Genomic DNA, 22,591 nt, shown 5'->3' on the forward strand with positions numbered 1-22,591 from the left:
TTTCTTTTCATAATTTTCTTCTATCACTTTCTTTTCCCAATTTTCTCTCTCCCAGACTTATCTCTTTCTTTAACTTTCCTAGGAATTCGTTTTGGGCTTGGGTCCAATATTTATTTTTCTTTGAGACTTTGTAGCTGTTTTTACATTGTTGCTTTCTGAATTTATGTTTTGGTGTTCCCTGCCACCACAGTAGCTTTTTATGTTCAAGTTCTTTTTTTATTGTTTGCTCATCTTTTATCAAGCCTATTTTTTGACTTTGAACTTTATATTAAAATCATGCTCTGCTCACTTGTGGGAGGGAAGGTGCTGTCTCATGCTTCAGGCTTTTTTTTTTTTTTGCTTCTGTGCTGCCTCTTTTCAGAGCTAGTTCTGGAGACCTGAACATTTTCTGTGGTTCCAAGGTGGTGTGATGTAATGAGAGGTGCCATTACTGCTCTTGTGATCTGTACTCTGGGCTTTTTTCCAGAAAGGGCCCCTTGTCACCTGTAGTCAGAAATGCTAGTGCTCTCCTTGACCCTGGAACTAAAACCAGTTCTGGTTTCCTGCAGCCATAAGCACTACTTCTCCTCTCTGCCTTGGAATTGCAATATAGCCCCTTGCTCCCTTTTGACCAAACACAAATGCTACTCTCTACCCTGGAACAATGTATTGGCAGTAGTGTTGCCAATCAGTGCCAGCTGTACTTTGTGCCAGCAAGGGTCCCTTGTAATCCCTTTGTGACTAATTGTTAAATCTCTTACTGTCTTTGGGCTGAGAGCTCCTGAAGCTACTGCTGCCACTGTCACGACTGCCTCCCTCGCCCACTTTTGGTACTGCCACCCTACTCTCTGGACTGGCTCCAACCCTGGCCATCCTGTTGATGTCCTAAGTTGTCTCATGATGGAAAAAAAAAAATGTCTCACACTGACTTTTTGTTGGCTCTGCAACTCCAAAATTTGATTTGAGGAGTTATTTTAAAGTTGTTTGAAGAGGATTGTTGGGAGAATTTGGCTGGGTTGCTGCCTGTTCTCTTCTATCTTGTCTCTGTCCCTTCCCCAGCCCACCCCCATAACTACTTTACTTTTCATAGATAAGAATGTCTCCCTTCTTTTCTCTTCATTTTAAGTAAAAATGACAACCCATCTTACAGAGCAGCCAAAACAAAACAGCAAGAATACTTTTTTTAAAAACTGTATGCCTTTCAAGTTAATGACTCTTTAAACATTCCAGTCTCATAGTATTGTTTGAAATTTTGCATTAGTGATTTTCCTCCTAATAGTTTTAAATTAATATAGATTTCATTAGAGTTATTGGATTCTCAGACTACATAAGGACCTCCATTTGCACAATTCCCAAAAAGCTATTTGTAAATCAATTTTGGAAAATTCAAATCACATTTTGAATTCCATTGTAGAGATTCCATAATGACTTTACAACATTTATGGTTGATCCTTTTGTTAGGCTTCTCATGATAAGAACAATCATATAGATAACCTTTACTTTAAGGTTTGTGAAAAAGTGCCTGGCAGATGCTATTCTTCTGAACAACCCCAGGAGGTAATTGCTCCTAATATCCCCATTGTACAGATGAGGAAACTGAAGCTGAGGGAATTTAGGTGACTTGCCCAGGGTCCCACAGCTAATAAGTGTTAAACCAAATTTGAACTCAGGTCTCTTTGGCAGCAAAGCCAACTTAGCTATGTACTGCACCACCGTAATACCTTGGGTCTTCTTGATTCTAAGTCCATCACTCTATCCACTGTCTCACTTAGCTAGAACCCAACTTTACTCCTATTTAGTGAGTGGTAGCTTGCGTAGAAAAGATTTTTGTTTTGCTAAGGAGTGAGGGAAGGAACTGAATTTTCCAATACTGCATTCGAGCAACTTTCTAAGACTCTTAGGTTGTAGAGCAGCTGTTGGCATGCTTCAGTACAGGGAGTTTATGCCTCTCTGAGTTCCTTGTACCATTAACATTACAAGACTGTTCCCTCTAAGTCTCCTTCCCCCACAAAATAAAATAGAAAGAAAAAACACACATATGATTTATTCCCTGGAGGAGTTAGGTACCTGAAGAAGTTTATTAACCTACCCAGTCATTCCTCCTAGCAGTGGCAGAGCATTATTTCCAAAATAGTGCCTGGTGGTTTAAAAGAGTTGACAATGTCTTAGAGAGGTGTGCCTATACAAACAAATTGAAATGGATTGTTGAACACTGATTTGTTTAATTCAACACTCTCAGCAGATCTGGATAAGTTAATCTTGAGAGAGAGGGGAAAAACCTGAAAAACCTAAAACTATTTTCCTCTGTCAGTGGCAGAATATTAGACATGAGTAGCTAGATTGCTTTCCTCAAAGTTCCCCTTACCTTTTGCCTCTTTACATATATCCTAAATGTTTAATATAGCCCCAGGGTAAAGTGCTCATGTATGGAGAAAATCTACTTGGAAAAAATGCCATTTCAAATTGACACTTGGCATTTGGGTACACTTTGAACATGTTCTGATTAAATACTTGGGTATCTCATGAAATTGCAGACTTTATGAAGTATCTTCCAATTCTTAAATATATAACATGCTTAAAGTTGGCTTGATAATGAAAACTTATCTTTCCTGATTTAAATATGAAAACAATAAAGACAGAAAAAGTAAAAAAAATATATGAAATTTATTTTACAGATGGCAGCTCAATGGAAGTGACATTGACCTAAGTATGGAATATCGTTATAAACTCAGTGGAGGAAATCTTGTGGTAATTAATCCGAACAGAAATCGAGACACTGGTACTTATCAATGTTTTGCATCAAATTCTCTTGGAACAGTTGTCAGCAAAGAAGCAAAACTCCAGTTTGCCTGTAAGTTGAAACTCATAACCTATTGTAAGAAAAGTGATATAGTATATATAGTAATCTTCCATTTTTTTGAGAAAAGTATATGGGGTAGTAAACATGTGTCTACTCATTAATAAGTTGATAAGGAAAGAATATTGACAGTTACCCTGGAAAATATCATAAAACATCATAAAAAAGAATATTGACAATGACCCTGGAATACATCGTAAACTATCGCAAAGGTCTCATAAAATAGGGTCAAGGTAAAACTCGCTGTTCTTTTGTCTTGTTGATTTGTTTGGAAATTGTGTTTATGAGCAATTAAGTTCAGTGCAACAAGTGTTATTAAGCATCCATTATGTGTCAGAAAATGTGTTAGACACAAGGCATACTAAAACCAGAATCAGATAATTGCCTTTCCCTCAAGCAACTTATACTTTATTTTAATTTAAAGGAATTCAAAGAAATTAAAGCCAAGATACTAAGTATTCTCCTAGATGTATTAGAGGACAGAGCAGTGTTTATGATCTGGTCAGGGAACAAATCCAACAGGGGAGAAATTATTAGAGAACGATAAACACCTATATAGCAAAAGTGAGAAAATAAGTTTGGTGTAATTAAGGTTAGAAAAGCGGGAGAGAGAAAGATAGAAAAGAGTGGTTTATTAAAATGGTGCTTAGAAAGTGATTTCACTTATTTCCGAGAGATTATCCCCCATTTGTCTTAATGTGACCATAAGATCCTTCTCTTTAGCACAAGTAGGATTTTTTTTTAACCTGTCATGTTTAACCTAGCTATATGGTAGAAATGTTCAGAAGAGGACAAAGTTTTGGAGCAAAAGAAAAAGAGTTCTGTTTGGGATATATTTGTTTGAAATGTCTATTAGACATCTAGTTTGCAATATCCAGTAGACAGTTGGAGATAGACAGTGGAGATCAGGAGAGCCTCTAGGGCTGAGATATACAGATCTGGGAGTCACCTGCACAGTGATGATAATTAAATTAGTGATGATAATTAAATGCCTGGGAGATGAGGAGATCACACAGAGAATATAGAGAGAAAAGAGAAGAGGTCCAGGACAGTCTTAAGATAAACCTACAATTAGTGGGCATAAAATGACTTAAGAACCAGCAAAAGAGACTGAGAAAAAGCAGTCAGGTAGGTAGGAGGATAGCCAATAGTTAAAAGTGTATGAAAACTCAGAGAGGAGCTAAATATCCAATTGAAGAGGGAGGTGCACGTTGTCAAATGCTGCAGAAAAGTAGAGAGAGAAAATTTCAATTCATTTGAATAAACATTTATTAAGCACCTTCTTTGTGACAGGGCAGCTAACCAGCACAGTGGATAGAGTGCCTGAAATCAGGAAGACTCATCCTCCCGAGTTCAAATTCTCCCTCAGATAGTTACTAGCTGTGTGACTTTGGGCAAGTCAGTTAACACTGTTTGTCTCAGTTTTCTTATCTGTAAAATAAACTGAAGAAAGAAATGTCAAACTTCTCCAGTATCATTGCCAAGAAAACCCCAAATGGGGTTATGAAGAGACTGACACAATGGAAAACAACTGAAAACCAAGAACTTTGTGCTAGGCACCATGCTAAGTGCTAGAAATATAAATAAGAAAAAGAGATAATTTCTGCCCTCAAGGAACTTATAATCTAATGGGGGAAAACAATATGCAAAAGGAATCTGAAAATTAAGAGTTGGGAGAATGGGGGCATGCTTTTTCATGGAGTGGAAGACAAACAGAGCTGTTGATAGAGATGACAATTGGGAAAAGACTATTCGATGTGGCAACTGAGAGATCATTGTAACTTTTCAGAGGGTACATTCAATTGTATGATGAAGTAGAAAGCCAGATTCCAATGGTTTAAGAAGAAAGTAACGAGACAGAAGACAAAATAAATGTAAATAGATTTTTTTCCCCAGCAATTTAACTGAGAAAGAGAGAAAAGATTTAGCATGATATCCAGCAGAGATAGTAACATCTATTGAGGTTTATTATTTTGTTAAAGAATGGAGAAGCCTAAACAAGGAAGGAATCAATGGATGGGGAGAAATTGGAAACTGGCATGTGGAATAGTAGTCAAAGCACTTGTTTTGCCAATCCAGATCTCAGAAAAGACACCAGAAGTTGTACTCAACAAAAACATTGCAGGTTTAAGTTTGCTTTTACAGTTATCAGCAGTCTCCCTAATGGGCAATGAGTTAGTTACTGGTTTGCCCACAAAAACAAATCAATCAGTGTGGTATAGAGGAAAAATTGACCCTGGTGTCATTGGACCTCTGTTCAAATCATACAAATGGTACTTAGCACTACTGTGACCTTAGACAAATGTTGGCCTCCCTGGGCTTCAGTTTCTTCATCTGTAAAATGAGGGGGCTGGGCTAGGTGGCCTGAAATCCTTTCCAGCTCCAAGTCTATAATTCTATGACCCAGCCTACAGGAGATGCTTTGACAGGCCATTGAAAAATACCAAGGTAACCCTTTATAGCCTTTAAAAGTTTCTACTACCAACTAAAAGTTGATATGTAATAAGTATTTATTTGCATGAGATGTCGGATTCTCAATAAGTTGTACTGCAAACCATTTTCTATTATTTCAATATTTTTCTTCATTATTTATGTCTTTAAAAGTCAATTAGCTTCCCTCAGTAGTGGGTAAACGTTGACTTTATAGCTTTGGAAAATTATGTTTATAGCCTTCTTAGCCTAATACATTGCACTCAGTGGTGTTAGGAAGGTTGAGTGGAATTAGTTGGAAAGAGATGATGACGTTTACACAAATGTTAAAATACCTAGGAGCCCAAGTCCCAGATTAGCTGGGTGTTACTGCAGAAAGAAAAATTACCAGGGCCTAATTAGCTAAATTGTTGTAGTATAATCAGTGAGAGCCTCTCTCGATGAGCAGCTCGAGGCAGTGTGATTTCTCATAACTTAGTAGTAAATTTCGTCTTTGAACATAAGTGACTTTGATGAAGTTCAAAGCTGTTCTGCTCTGATGATCTAAAAACATATTTTTCTTTAAAAACTTGATACATCTTTAAATCATTTTCCCATTCATGCTTCATGAACAACAAAACTTTCATCGAATAGTCATACTTTTTGTTTAAATCAAATAGAAAATCTGGTTTTGATGAATCCAAAAGAATATAATGATATGCTGCTATTGAAACCATGACTGTGCCTGAGCACTTTCTCAGACCATTGGTTTTATGCTTTAATGTAGGAACATACTAAATATATGGTTATGTGTCTTGTGCTACTGAAAAACTGGTTTGGTTAATGGGATCATTGAGGTTTGTTTTAATAGAGAAATGCTACAAGAGTAATTTGCTCCAAAGGCTGACATGGAAAAACAACTCTCTGTCATCGTGTTCCTGAAGTTGGGATGATTGTCTAATTATCTACCACATTCCTACACATGTGATAGACTTGCTGATTTATAAAATATGTTTCAAGTGATTTGTAAACTTTAGAGAATTATACAAAAAACAGTTATTAGTCTCCTCCATATCTTTTATTCAGTGGAGTTCAGATAGAAAGACTAAGACAAGTTGCTCTTTTATGCTTAATGATTGCTTTCCATAATTGAATGAAAGTATTGAGACACAAGGGTATGTTCAGTAAGCTAAGTGAAAGCATCTTTGGGATATTTCCAGTAGGAGATAGGAGGGTAGGAATGATATGTACCTAACCATTTTGATTTCTTTGAGAGCTTTTCACTTCATGTTGTTCAGAGATTAAGAGTTTGATACAGTGATATCTAATATAAATAATAAATACTATTAGATAGGGGAGAAAGCATTCCCAGAGAACGGAGGTATAATGACAGCAAGGGAAAAAGGACTAGACCTTCTTGGTTGAAAGTGGAAACTGGAAAGGGGATCAAGGTCCATCATTGTGTGTCTATTTGAAGTCTTGTCCCTTCATGATATGCTTGTTTTATAATCCCTCCTTATACTAGGATTAAAATGAAGCTTTACCTAATCAATACCTCACTGCAGTTAAAAAAAAAAGATGACTAATATTAGCCTTTAAACTAGAGGGGTTTTTTTTTTTGCTCTTCAATTCTGATGATCATTAACTTGTCTCAATCTCCCTGGGCCTCAGTTCCCTCAGCTGCATAATGAAATACACACACACACACACACACACACACACACACACACACACCATATGAGCTCTCAAATTTCTATCAGTTCTAAAAATTCTGTGGTTTTCTAACTGAGCATGGAAGATTAGACAAAATGTCAGTTCTTCCACACAGGGTAGATTGCTATCATCCCGAGGTTCCAACATACTGAGTTAGCTGGGGAAAAAAATTAGTTCTTAGTGAAAATTTGTCCCAAAACTTACAGTGGATGATCCTCTACTGTTATGCTTTGAGTCATTCCCCACCTCCTGGCAATATCTATCTATCTATCTATCTATCTATCTATCTATCTATCTATCCATCCATTCATCTCTATTTATCTGTCTATTCATCTATCTATCCATCTATCTATCCATTCATTCATCTCTATTTATTTATCTGTCTATTCATCTATCCATCTATCTATTTTTGAGTCTGACAACTAAAAGACAAGTCTGGAGAGTGTGATCTTGTGAGGTGGTGTAATTCACAATCTTTACCATCTCAAATCCCTCCAAGATGTATAATCTAAAAGCAAGACTCTGGGCTCTTACATGCCTCTACATGCTATGCTTACTGAAAGCGAAGGTATTTTTCTGACCAGCAGATCTTCACTCCTGAAATCCCCAAGAAATCCCTTTTCATTTTGTGAAATGTGAACCTTCACGTAGAAATAGACCTTATCAAGTTGAGAGTATTTCTTTCACCCTTTTCTTTTCAATTGCTTTTTTTTTTTGCTTTGCATTGGTTTTAATTATGTTTTTACTTCAAAATGGCTTTATGGAGAAATGCTTTTCATCAGTTCTAGATCAAAATATTCAAACGAACTCATATGCAGTTTGTGGTTTTAGTTCTGTTACCTATTATATACCCAATAAGTTCAAATAGTTGAGCATAATGATCTAATTTGTGTACACACAGAGAAATTTCTTTTTTTTTAATTTTTTTTGGATCTATCTATGGTTTCATTGGTATTGAAAATTAATTGGGAAAATCAAATTGATTTTAATTTGTTATTGATTTTACTCTGTACCACTGCCCACATTTTTGTAATTAAGTCATGTTTCATTTTTCTCAGTTAAGTTTTGAGATTTTGACTTTTCTGTAAATCATTCATTGTCTCTTAATTAAGTTTAGAAGTTCAGTTCTGCTAATCACTGTTCTATTATTGCCTCAAGGAAATCTGTTATTCTTGAAAGATGCAGGTGGACACCAGGGAGTCTGGTCCACTATCTCTAAATTGTCCTTGAGGTGGACTCAAACAATGAACATTTCTTAGTGACAGGATGAAAGAATAAGCTGTTGTTAGCCCCTCATTCCCAATTTTCAGCCATAGTGTCCCCCTTGCCTATAATGCTACAAACTGTAATCTATCACAATGTTTTCCCCATCTATCATGTTGTCTTCTGTTGCTCTAAAATCATAATCTTAAGGAGTTTTCTTGGGGCATAAGAGAGATTATGTGGCTTACTGAGGATCATACAACCAATTTATGACAGAAAGAGAACATGCCCCCAGCTCTTCCTAACTGAGGCAAGTTCTAACCACACTCAGTCTTACAAAGTAACAAAACAAACAAATAAACAAAACAAAACAAACCTTCTTTGTTTTAGTTTAAAAATTCAAAATAGCTCTCTTTTTAGGATTACACCATTGACTTTACACTCTGCCATAAGAAATTGATTCCAAATCTTCCATACTGGATATTTTGGTTGAAAAAAAACCCAAAGTGTAAAATTTTAAAGTACTACCCTCTTTGCTTGGGAAAAAAGGGGGACAGTCTGTCAGATAAAGGGGGTAAAGTGGCCATTCTTTCTGTTCCACACCAGCCAAGCTAATCTTTCAGTATATATGAGATCAAGGTGAAAAGAGGTACCAGAGTGGAGATCCAACAAATTCCCATCTGACAGTAGTCTGGCTTCTCAGAAACTTGAATCATTCTTCAGGCTTGCAACACAATACTCACCAGCCTAATGTAGCCCTTTGCCTATCTTCTATATGATTTTTTCCCCATATCACTGTGATTTCATTATGGTATTGAGTATTGCTCAGGAGCGTTCTAGTTTCATTTCTTTTAAAATGAGAAAAGCTCAGGAATCATCACTGCATTATTTTCTTTGATTTTTCTTCTCCCATTTATTTCAAGTACTTTTCTTTATTACTCTGTCCTTAGCCCATAACTTAAAGCATCTTCTTTTAAGATATATTTTTATTGAGGCAGAGCCAAGATGGCAGTTCAGAGGCAGGAGCCCAGCTGAATTCTCCCAACATTTCTCTCCAAACAACTTTAAAATAGCAAGTCAAATCAAATTCTGGAGTAGCATAGCAAGAAACATTTTTCTAGCCTAAGACAACGTAAGAGGTCAACAAAAGAGGTCTGTAACACCAGGGTGGGGGCCAGCCTGGAGGGCATCCGGCATGAGTGGTGTCTACAATAGCTACAGCAGCAATTTTAAAAGCTCTCAGCCTGGAGGTTATAAGGGGATTGAACTAGTGGTCAGAAATCGATTGCAGGAAATTTTGTGCTGGCACTGGGTGTAGGATGGGCACTGTTTGGTGGCTCTGTTACTCATCAGCTGTGCTTGGTCACAGTTGTGGGTAGAGAGGAGAACTTGTGGTGCATCCCAAGGTAGTAGGGGCCTTCGTTGCAGTTCCAGGTCAAAGAGCAGCACTAGCACTTTCAGCTACAGGGGTACATGGGATCTGATCAGAGTTGTACAGCCTAGATGAAGGCTAGCACTTGTGGCTACAGGGAAGCAGGGGCCCTTCCCAGTTAAAGAACAGAATGCAGGTAAGGAGATCTTGGACCACATCTTTCCCAAAATACCACCTTGAAAGCACCAAAAAAGTGTAGACCTCCAGAACCAGCTCTTTAAACAGTAGCACAAAAAAATATGAAATGTGGGACAATGCCTCCTTATCCACAGATGAGCAAAACACAACTTTAATATCAAGTTCAAAGTCAAGAAATAATCTTGAAAAATGAGCAAACAACAACAACAAAGAATTTGGCCATAGAAAGATACTATAGTGTCAGGGAAGATCAAGAAACAAACCCAGAAGAAAACAACAGGAAAACAACTACAAGCAAAGCCTCAAAGAAAAATGTAAATTGGACAAAACCCCAGAATAATTCCTGGAAGAGTTAATGAAAGAGATGAGGTTAGAGGAAAAAATGGGGAAAGAAAAGAGAGTGATACAAGAAAACTATGAAAAGGAAATAAACAGCTTATTAAAAGAGGCACAAAATGTACTAAAGAATATAATACCTTAAAAAAAACAGAATTGGTTTAATATAATAGAGGCACAAAAAGTCTCTGAAGAAAATAATTCCTTAAAAACAGAATTGACCAAATTGGAAAAAAAGAAGATGTACAGAATCTCACCGAAGAAAGTAATTCCTAATAACTTAGAATTAGGTTGGTGGAAGTTTTCATTGAGTCTCTACATGAGATATTGTAATGGCAAGCAAAGTGGGACTTCTTGCTTGTTTTTTCTTTTGGAATTGCCAAAATTGCACTAAGGCAATCAAGTGCCTGTGATTGAGTCTTGCCTTTGTTTCAATCCAGAGTTTTTGATTGAATCAAGAGTCTTTGATGACCTGCTTAAGTCACAAGAAAGCCTAAGTCGCATGAGCTTGAGTCACATGGTTGTGATGCCCTCTGACCCTGAAGAAGTGTATCTATACTCTGAGGTTAGCATTTTGCATTGGGGGCTTGCTTACTGGAAGAGTGTTCCTGTGATTTGACCAGACAAGATTTTGGGTAGCTCTTAAGGAGCACCCCAGCTTTGAAAACCCAGATGTTGGTGCTTCTCTCTCTCTGGTAACTATGTATGTATTGCTATGGACAGATGGTTAGAAGCGCAGTCTGCTGATTTGTGTTATTTGCTCTGTTTACATAATTTCTGCTTGTAATTTCTGTTTGTATTTTCTCTGAAGTTCAGAGTGCTGACTTTTTCCCCTGAACTAAATGAATGATATATGTATGTTTAATTAAAGTGAGGTTGTAAACCCTTTAAAGTTGCTTTCCTTAGAAAAGCAGATCAAAGAGACTGTGCTAGCAGCCAGCTGGTGTTCTGGTGTTGTTGGTTTTGTTGTTGGTCTTACACCTCCACAGCAGCTGCTAGCAGCATTGTTGATATCCAGATATCCAGAAACAATAAAACAAAGTCAAAAAATGAAAAAATATAGAAGAAAACATGAACTATCTGATCAGGAAAATATCTGACCTGGAAATAGAGTATGGACAGATAATTTAAGAATTATTGGACTACCTGAATGCCAAGATCAAAAAAGAACCTAGACATAACATTTGAAGAAATTACAAAAGAAAACTGCCCTGCTATCTTAGCTCCAGAGAATAAAATAGAGATGGAAAGAATCCACCTATCACCTCCTGAAAGTGATCCCATAATGAAGACTCCCAGGAATAATGTAGTCAAATTCCAGAACTTTAATGTCACGGGGAAAAGACTTCAAGCAACCAGGAAGAAACCATTTAGACCTGGTGGTATTACAGTAAGGACCATGCAAGATGTAGCAGCTTCCATGGTAAAGGAGCAAAAGGCTTAGAATATGACATTATGGAAGGCAGAGGAGTTAGGATTACAGTCAAGAATAACTTACCTAGCAAAACAGGATAGTCCTGTAGGGGGTCAGGAGAGTAGATATTTAATGAAATAGAGGACTTTCAAGCATTCTGAATGAAAAGACCAGAGCAGAACAGAAAATCTGACATTCAAACACAAGACTCAAGAGAAACATAGAAACGGTAGAGGAGAAAGAGAAATCATAGTGGATTTAATAAGGTTGAACTGCTTACATTTTTTGTAAGATGATGAGACATTTAACTTCTAAGAACTTTATCATTATTAAGGCAGTTAGACATAGATAGAGGATGTGGATAATTGGCATGATCATAAAAAATGAAGGGGTGAGAAAGTGGGATGCAGTTGGAGAAGAGAAAAAAGGGGAGAGGTAGAATGGGGGAAATTATTTCACATAAAAGAGGCATGCAAGGATGAATTTTTATATTGGAGGAGGAAGTGAGGGGGTGGCCTACAGTGCTTGAACCTCATTCTCATAGGGAATTGGTTCAAAGAGGAAAGAAGAAATACCCACATATGTACACATACACCTCACATATACATACACATATATATACACACATATATATATACATGCACACATATACATATGTATATATACACATACATATGTACACACACACACACTCAGTTGGGTATAGAGAACTATCTTACCCAATAGGGAAATGGAGAGGAAAGGGTTAAGGGATATGGAGGAGGTGATAAAAAGGAGGGCAGATTAAGGGAGGAAGTCATCAGAAGCAAAACAGACTTTTGGGATGGGAATGCATAAAAAGAATGAGAGGAAAAAAAACAGAAGAAGATAGGGTGGAGGGTAATGCACAATTATTAATCATACCCATGAGTGTGAAGGGGATGGACTCACCCATGAAACAAAAGCAGATAGCAAAAGAGATTAGAAACCAGAATTCAACAGTGTGTTGTTTCAAAGAAATGTATTTGAAACAGAAACACACCCAGAATTAAAATAAGGGGACTGGAGCAGAATCTACTATGCTTCAGCTATAAAGGCAGGGCAGTGATCAGGATCTCAGACAAAGGAAAAGCGAAAGATAGACCTAATGAGAAGAGATTTGAAGGGAAATTACAATTTATTAAAAGGTACCATAGACAGTGAATTGATGTAAAAAACAAAAACAAAAACTTTTACAGGTTTCTCTCATAAAGTCCTCAATTCTCAAATATACAGGGAACTGAGTCTCTAAGTGCTATCGTTGCTTCATTCCTGGTATTCATCACTATTTCCCTTATCAGCTTATATCTTTTGCCATATAATCTTTTAAAGAAAATTATTCTTAAAAAATTGAGAAAAGAATTTTGTCCAGTATTTTCATGAGACAAATAGAGTACTAATACCTAACCCAGGGAAGCATATAGTAAAGAGAGGGATAGAGCATTATCATTCATAATACTATTCAAAATTTTAGCAATTTATCATAGATTTAGAACTGGAAGGGACCTCAGAGGTCAATGAGATGAAGGAGTCTGAGGCATGGAGAGAAGAAGTGACAGCTAGTAAGATTCCAAGGCAGGATTCAGAGCCAAGTCTTCCTGACTCCGAGTGTGGGCGCCCATCATCTCAGCTATTTGCTGACTCAAGTTGTTTGACCCAGAGCAAGTCATTTACGTGCTCACTGTTATAGGCCAAGGGTGTCAAACATGCCCACAACACTCTCTGGGGTGGCCTGAACCAGATTAAAATGTACTGGGAAAATATTTAACCAAATAAATAAAAACACAATAACACATGGATAATATGAATATGTGGTTTTCTAAGTCAATCTGTGGTCCACAGAGATTCCTATATACAATTTGGTAGCCCCTGTTTATATGTGAGTTTGACTCCACTGTTCTAGGTCTATTCTAGGTTACTGTCTAATACTATCAGTAGCTAACTATATTGGTAGAAGGAGTTTCCTCATCTGGGAGACCTCTATATCAATGAAATTATAGGACCTTAAAAGTTTGATAGAAATGTACTGTAAATCTATCGGAGTCAGAGCCCTTACCATCTCTTTTCAAAATTATTTTACAGCTAGTTCGAATTACATTTTTGAGATGATATGGTTTAAGATCTATATTTGGTGGTCTATTAGTTATTCTTGTTAAGGTGCTCGCTCTCTTGCTCTCTCTCTCTCTCTCTCTCTCTCTCTCTTGCTCCCTCTCTCTCTGTCTCTTTCTCTCTGTCTCTCTGTCTCTCTCTCCCTCTGTCTCTCTCTGTCTCTGTCTCTCTCCCTCTCTTCCTCTCTCTCTCTCTTCCTCTCCTCTCTCTCTCTCTCGCTCTCTCTCTCTGTCTCTCTCCCGCCCTCCCCCCCGCCCTCTCTCTCTTCTCTCTCTCTCTCTCTCACTGGCTCTCTCTGTCTCTGTCTCTCTCTCTCCTCCTCTTCTTCCTCTCTCTCTCCTCTCTCTCTCTCTCATCTCTCTCTCTCTCATCTGTCTGTCTGTCTCTCTTCCTCATATCAACTATATTATTGATCTGCCTTGGTGCGTTATGAGTTTTGAGGCTGTTGAGAGTATTTCCATTAAGATGAGTCTCCCTGACTCCAGGCCCATGACTCTGTACTACCTGGCTGCTCCTTATACCTATATGATATTTCTATACATTACTACAATCATTCTGCAATTTCTCCTTTAAGCTGGAATCTATTTAACATTCTTCTTATTTAACATTCATCCCTTAGGCTACTTCAGAGTTGTTTTGCAAATAGAGGAGAGGAGAGGAGAGGAAATATATAGTTAAGAGTGTACATTTGTATAGCACTTACCATGCGCCAGGCACTGTGCCAAGCATTTTACAAATGTTATCTCACTTGATCCTAGCAGCAATCTTGGAAGGTCTGTGCTATTATCACCCCCATTTTACAAATGAAGAAACTGAGGCCGAGTCAGGTTAAGTGACTTGCCCAGGATGACATGACTGCTAAGTGTCTGAGATCAAATTTGAACTCAGGTCTTCTTGACTTCAGGCCTGGTGTCTTATCCACTGGGCCACTTAGCCATCCTCTAAAACCACCTCCATGGTTTTACACTGTATTTTTTATGCAGTGGTATTTCAGGTAGAGTTTTTTTTAACTATTTAACTCAATACAACAAAAATTTATTATATAGTATCCATTAAAACGCTCCAATTAGCAAAAGCGTGTCTGTATTTATAATTCTTTCATCAATAAAAGAATCTACTATGTGGTACAGATGCCTTTCTCTATATTAAAAATCATTGTGGTTCTGTGGAATTGTTAATATCCTCCATTTTGGAAATGTGTTTTATGGGCACTGCTCAAAATACAGCAAACTAATAGGTTAATTTATTTCTTTTAAAACAAAGAGATTGGAGGCATCTCGTATTATTGTCAGCTGGACGTCTTGGGAAAGAACATTGGCTCTGAAGGCAGAGGGCCTGGATCTAAATCCCATCTCACACTCTATCTTTTCAGTTTTAGCTAATTCATTGAACCTTGAGGACCTTAGTTCCCTCATCTTTATTTTTTTTTTAAATTTTTAATATGATATTTTATTTTTTCTCAATTTTATGTAAAAACAATTTTTACCATTTATTTAAAAAATTGTGTTCCAAATTTTCTCCCTCCCTCCCTCACCTTCTCCCTCTTTAAGCAGTCCTCATCTTAAAATGAGTTGGTTGGATCAGATGACCGCTAATGTCTATTTCCCTCTGTATCTCTGCTCTTATGAGCTATTCATTAGAACTTCCTCAAACTCTCCAAGTGCAGTACAATGTAATAAGGAAGTTTTGAATTGTGGATTACAGATTTCTTTCCTTTTTTATCATGACTATTGAGCTGAAGGGGGCCTCAGTTGTCATCTAATCCAATGTCTTTCGTTTACAAATGAGGAAAGCTTGGTGGGGAAGGGGCAAATGATTTACCCAAGGTCACAAAAGTAGTTAGGGCCAAGGCAGGATTTGAACCAAAGTCCAGTGACATCAGACCCAGTATTCTTTCCATCATATAGTCATGCCTCCCTTCACCTCCATTATAACAAGAAATTTTTATAGTCACTTTGATCCATTTCTTCACCTTTGACCTTCCTACCTTTTATGTGACTACCAAATGTTATTTGAGTCATCTAATGTGTTTTTATTATGTTAATATGTAGTGATTTGGAATCAGATGACTTTTGCCTAGGTTTCATTTGGGTTTCCATTCCTTGTCTGACATTTATGATCTATAAGACCTCTCTGGGCTTTACTTTCTTTATCTGTAGAATGAAGCATTTGAAGTTGACAGGTTCTATTGTCCCTTCTAACCATAGATCTGTGGTCCTATGATTATGAGCCATGCTTCCCCATTTCTAGTAAGACATTAGGTTTAATTTAATTCACTCAGTGAACATTTATTAAGTACCTGCTATGTACAAAGCAAGATTCGTCATGCCATAGTGGATAAAGAACTGGCGTCAAAGCCAGGAAGACTGGCCTCTAATCTTTGCTGGTTCTGGGACTTTATACAATTCATTTAGCCTCTTTGAGCTCCAGACAGCTGTCTAAGATTATAAATTGGTAGAGATAGTTTTTTCACCTGGAAGCTCTCTATGTGCTAGATAGTAGAAAATGAAAGATTCAAAACATTAAAACATTTAAGTAGTTTATGAACTACTGTTTCTTTTAAGTCAACAATGAGTTCGTTTCCTTCTGTTCAGTGTCTTTACAGCTTATTGTAACCAAGTGAAGTATATTGTCCTATTCAAAAAGAGTCCCTAATGGATTCAAGCTTTGTAGTTCATTCCCTTGTAGACAAAGGGATGATTAAAATAGCCTATTACTTATAAGAAGCTGAAGTTGTTTTCTTTCTGATTGCAATTCAGTAAACACCTCATGTTTACATTGTTGCATAGGCAAACAAGTGGAGTGTTTTTGTTTTTTGTATTTTCTTGGCCTGTAATATTCTATTTATTGCACAAAGCCACTGCTTGAGAGATCTCTTTCTTATTTGTAAGAACTGTGTTGATTTCCTCATCTAATGTAACATTTCATTTTGCAACAAAGAAATATGTCAGCTCTCTTCCTGGGTTTTCCAGTGTTGTATTTGGCTGATGTCACCATATTGAAGTCGTGTCATCTTTTATTGGGCTAACTGCTATTCCATTGACCACAGATCTTTTCCTTCTTTTTTAATGCCCCTTTTTGCTTGTTGTCTCTGCTTTCCCTCTATAATTACACATTCATAGTTTTGGGGAATTTCTTAAGTCTCTTTCATGTTTATGTCTGTTTGTGTCTTGTGTATCCCTTGACTAGAATATGAGGTAGATGAGAGATCCTGGCCTTTTATTTCTTTTGTATATTCCCTTAACACCTTTATAGAGAGGCCTCTCCATAAATATGACTGGCTGGCTGACCCCTTCCTGATTGCTGAGGGAGCTGGGATTCTTTTGTTAACTGCATTTCTAGTAAGCAGCAAGTGCCTTTTGTTTCTTATCCTTTCTTTTAAAGGCTGCTCCTGTAGGAAGTTGCTGGAACAACACTTCTATGCACCTGCTTTTACCTGGTGTGTACAAACATGTGTAACAGCAAGCAAGGAACCCCCAAGTTTCAGCCAGAACATAGTTACCACGTTTGTTTGGCCAGAAAACTTATCAAGAAGCTGCCAGAAGATGTTCTTCTCTGTTCATTGCAGTGCTTGTCTTTTCATTAAAGAAACTATTTTGTGACAGTTTTCGTCTAGTCTTATTGAGATAAATTGAAAAAAAAAATCTGTCATTGTTTTCTACCAGGAAAATCTCTCTCTCTCTCTCTCTCTCTCTCTCTCTCTCTCTCTCTCTCTCTCACACACACACACACACACACACACACACACACACACACACACACATACACACACACACACACACACACACACACATCCCCAACTCTAGAAAAACAATGTGATTCTAATTAACATTTCAGCTGGGGTTTGTGGGAAAGTGATAATATATCATGACATCCTCAGTGAAGTTCTATTTATAAACTTCAATTGGATGAAATGGAGTACTGCGGTAAAACAAGATGTGTACTTGCCCCCAGATTGCTTCTTGTCCCTGTGTTTTCTCCTTCCTTCCTTCCTTCCTTCCTTCCTTCCTTCCTTCCTTCCTCCCTCCCTCCCTCCCTCCCTCCCTCCCTTCCTCCCTTCCTCCCTTCCTTTCTTCCTTCCTTCCTTCCTTCCTTCCTTCCTTCCTTCCTTCCTTCCTTCCTTCCTTCCTTCCTTCCTTCCTTCTTCCTATTCCTTTCTTTTTTTATTCTCTCCTTCCTTCCCTCTCTCTCCCTCCTCTCTTCTTTTCTTCCTTCTTTTCTTTCTTTCTTTTTCCTTCCTTTCTTCCTTTTCTTTCTCTTTTACTCCCTCTTTTCTTTCTTCTTTTTTTAATAGTTGTGTGATAGAGATAAAAGATGCCAGGGGTAAGAAAGAAGATTTTCTATTTAGTACCTTAATGTGTGTGTGGGGGGGTGGGTGTGGAGAGAGAGAGAGAGAGAGAGAGAGAGAGAGAGAGAGAGAGAGAGAGAGAGAAGAGACACAGCTAGACAGAGAGAATAGTAATGTGTGTGAGTTTCAGCTCTGGAATGGGAGGGGGAGGGACATTATATCAAAACCAAAATCCGTGTTTTTCAAAGAGTCTTAAATAACTGACTAGGAGCCTAAGCTAGGATAGTGTTAAAATGGAAACGTGTCGTGTTTCAAAGATAGTCATGCCCTGCTGAGAGATATGTCAACATGAGGTGAAAACTCATTTGACATCTTGCATAGGGAAATTTGAAATCCAGAAAGCCAATTAGGTCTACACAGCCATGTCCAAGAAAGGAGCCAGCTCTGCAGTGAGAGAGAGATTCATCTATTCTAGCAGCAGGACTCTGTGATAGGTGTGACTCACTCCCTTCTCTTGATACCCTGGGCACAGTTACCTATAAACCAAATATTTCCTTCACTGGTTTTGTTCAATACATACATCCAACTCTTGCCTGTTAGTATCAGTCACAGGAAGGATGGTGTAATTGAAAAAGCTTTGAAGTCGGTAAGATGGATTTGAATCTCACATCTGAGTTGTTAACTGTGTGACCTGGGCAAAGTTACTTCATTTCAGAGCTCAATTTTATTTTAAAATGGAGAACATTTTAAATATGTTATCCATCTCTTGGGGATGTTGTGAGGCTCAAACTTTGCATATATATATATATATATATATATATATATATATATATATATATATACACATATACATATACATATATATGTATGTTGCACTTCAGTTATTATTATCGTGTTGACTGCCCATCAATCACAGAGTACTTATTGCCCCCCTTATATATACTTAGCTTTTTGCTGGGTATTGTGAAGGATTAAAAGGAAATTGGAAACATGGTCCCTGACCTCATGGAGCTTATAGTGTAGTAAGCTACCACACAAATGAACCAATTAGTAAACAACTCCAGACATGATATAATCGAGTGTTTAACCATCTCCTACAGATGATCTTTGTATGGGAATTTAGACAAAGGGCAAGAGCAAGGGAAGGCCAGTTTAGTTGGCAAAAGTTTGCAGGTAAGGTGGGGCTTGAGTAAGGCTCCATAGGATGGCATATGGGAAAAGAGAAAGCATTCCAGGTGGAGGGAACAGCATGAATGGTGTTCTGAACAGAAGCAGAGAAATAAGAACAGGCATGTTTTCAAGGAAGAAGCTGCTAGCTAAGCAGGAGGCCACACCCCGGTGAGAGTGGACAGAACATTTCAAAGAATAGTTTAGGGTGAAATCAGATTATAGAGGGACACCAGAGCCAGGCAGAGAAGTTTAGTTGCAATTTGGTGGAAAGTATGTATACTTTTAAAATTTATTCTGTTGAGAAAAATTATCTGGGCCTTTGAATTCAGGACAACCTTCTGCTATGTTTGTGCTGCTAAATAGGAGGAAGACTGAATTAGGAATCACAAACCCTATATTCTGACATGAAACTTATGGATTTTTTTTCCATTCTTTGTTTTCTTAGTCCTTGGCATGTAGTAGGTACTTAATAAATGCTTGTTGATTGTGATGATAATACATGTAATATTGTTCTCTGAAGCTTAATTAGTAATTTACAAGATTTGACCCCATTTAGGCTTTCTTGACAATTATCATTGGAGTGTTTTGCCATTTCCTTCCCTAGTTCATTTTACAGATGAAGAAACTGAGGCAAACAGGGTTAGGTGACTTGCTTAGGGTCACACAGCTAGGAAGTGTCTGAGACCAGATTTGAACTCAGGAAGATGAGTATTCCTGATTGTAGGCACAAGCACTCTATCCACCACACCACCTAGTTGTTCCTAATTGAGTATGCTTTGAGATTTTTTAAAAGGTGTTGTGTTAATTTTATGTACATACAGATGTACGTATAGGTATTTACACCTATGCATAATAGATATTGTATATAGTTTGAACATGTGGAGACATTGCAAATAATGCTTAATAGATTTTTCTTATTTAACAGATTAGTGATATTATGTGCGTGTCCAATACTCATGCCACAGGAGCTGAAGTTTGTCTCTGTGATAAGCTTCTCTAGGAAAATGAATCTCTCAATAGGATAAAATAAATTCCTTCAGAAATATCAGAAAGTTATTTGTATTATTTTTGCCGGTACCGAAGTGTGACTTTTGAGTGATGCATTCATAGATCACAAATTGAGAACTTGACAAGCCTTCAGAAGCCATTCAACCCAACAAGCTCAGTTTTTATAGATGAGGAAACTGAAGTCATTGGAGATTAAGGGACTTGCCTGTCATGTAGGTATTAAGTAGTGGAGTTGGGATTGAACCCAGGTCATCTCAGTCCAAATCCAGCAATCATTCTACTGTGTTGCACTGGCATCCTTCATTCCATTCTCCTAAATGAAGTGATGGATCATTCGTCACCTTAAGACACTCTAACCTCATCTATGATCTCATGAACATGTCTTCTTCCTCTGGTGATACAGGTAGAACCTTTCTACTCCATCTTAGCTTGAGTGCATCCTGTCCATATCCTCTCATAAATCATTAAAAAGGGATTCACCCAATGTTGTGGAGACCTTCTTTTATATCTCACAATATTGTGCAGCTATCAGTAGAATATGTGGTTATCCTGCTGGTTATACCCATTTACTTCTCTGGACACAGAATCTTTCTGTTAATCTAGTTTATTCCAGTTCTCCTATGGAATTAATTCCTCATTGGCGATACCTTGATCAATGATGCTCTTGATACATTTATAGTTTGTTATCACAAAGATTTTGCAGAATTTGGAAAGTCATCATAATTTAGTTTTGGTTTTGGTTTTCTATAGTGCAGTTTCCAATTTTCCATTTAGCGTGTTGGGTACTGTGAAAATAAAGTCCAAATGTGATAGTTTCACTCTCACTGACAGAGAAAATACTTTCCCATGAGAATATTGACAGAATATTTCCCTCATTTTTCACCTTTTTTCCCTTCTAGTTTTGTCATTTAAATTCTTTCCAAGTCTTATTTGTTCATTGATTCTTTTGCCAAGCTATCTCTAAGCAACTGCCCCTCCCCCTGCAACTTCTTTTTTGTTTTGTGAGGAAATATTGCTCATAATTCTCCCTTTTCATAATCCATCCTTTTCCATAAAACTTTATGAACCTTTTTTAAATTTTTGCCTTTCTCTCCTATATTGTGCTGGATGTCCAGAACAAAGTCCAAATGTAAGAATTATTTCCTATAAAATATGAGGTCCTCAAGATAGCAAATAGTTTAAGTGTTTGCTGGCTAAGGTGACTTCTAGATTATTTTGGTCTGCTTATTGTGAGACTTGATTTATTCTGGTTAAATATCCTTAGAAATTGTGATAGTCTCTGTTGATGTCTGTTCTTTTATTTTTCTCCCATTTTCTGTATTAAGAGCTCTTTAAAATTGGGCAGATTGAAGTTGACTCCATTGGATGTTATAGCTTCTAATTTGTATTCTTCTAATTTTGTATCAATACTTACATTTCCTCTGATAAATACTGAGGGTCTTATTGCATACAAACAGCTGATTAAGCAATGACTTTTACAGTGCTAAAAGTTGTTCCTTTTTTTGTTAGGATATAATGTTTCATTAGCAATGTTGTTTTGTGGTCATTATGATTAGTGCCTCCCCATTATTTTCTTGAAGAAAGTATTTGTGATGCATAGGTGTGAGACTTTGGGTAGTCTTCCACATCTGTGACCCCCTCTTGATTTGTTTTACTCCTGATTTACAACTTCAAATACAGGTTTTACTATCTTCCCTTATGCCTACTTTCTTACTGGAATATGTTAATTTAAATAGGATGGTCTTAGCAATATATTTATGAAATCTGCCTCCTTGTCCTCTGCAACAGCATTGTATTTATTTCACGCTAGTCTATTTTTTTTTACAAATATTTACCAAGATCACTGAAATGCAAGATGGCCAAGTGTCCCATAAAGTGATTGTTTCTAGACACATGATAAAACCAATTCCACTGACTCCTTTTACTTGGCTCTCCAAGGAGAATCTTTGAGGGATCTTTCAATTTAGTTACTACTTCCACTTATCTTCCTGTTTTGTTTGTAATGAGAATGTCAAGATTCATATGATTCAGTTCTTACTGTTCTGTGCCTTCTCGTTGTTTCTTGGAAGAGAATCTAGCATTTATAGAACTAATCTTGATATTTGTATCCCTTTTCTGTTACTCTTCTTTGATCATTGAAGAAGGCCTGTGTAAATCCAAGGGCCATGTTTATATTTTTAATTTTTTTCCATGGGTTACCATAGCCAGAAATAAATAGATGAAAAAGAATGAATGAATAAAAATCAATATATGAATAGTATCCAGTAGTCAGTCTGTTGGTGAGGTTTGTTTTTATATAGCTAAAGTGATCCTTGGCAAGCAGAATTAGTCTATAGCTGGGGCCATATTTGAAGCTTTCCCACATGGTAAATCTTGTCAAAATTTGTTTTCTGATGGGGCATCATTTCAGAGCCCAAAGTTATTTTCAAACCTTGTGTCAAGTTTTTGAAAAGGGCTTGGGGGGATCAGGAAAAGTGTTTTGTTAGGTAAGAATTATTTCACCATTTGAATTTTGGT

At 37.2% G+C, this 22,591-nt stretch overlaps 1 protein-coding gene across 1 annotated transcript in view; it reads left to right on the forward strand.

The window, feature by feature from the left end:
* The window catches only part of CNTN3 (contactin 3), a 342,495-nt gene that overhangs the window by 94,742 nt on the left and 225,162 nt on the right, over nt 1-22,591 (forward strand). Inside the window, exon 3 of the mRNA XM_036738044.1 lies at nt 2,655-2,830. Coding sequence (XP_036593939.1) covers nt 2,655-2,830 — 176 coding nt within the window. The remainder of the gene's footprint in view (nt 1-2,654; nt 2,831-22,591) is intronic.

This window comes from Trichosurus vulpecula, chromosome 9 (assembly GCF_011100635.1).
Source record: "Trichosurus vulpecula isolate mTriVul1 chromosome 9, mTriVul1.pri, whole genome shotgun sequence".
NCBI classification, from domain to species: Eukaryota; Metazoa; Chordata; class Mammalia; order Diprotodontia; family Phalangeridae; genus Trichosurus; species Trichosurus vulpecula.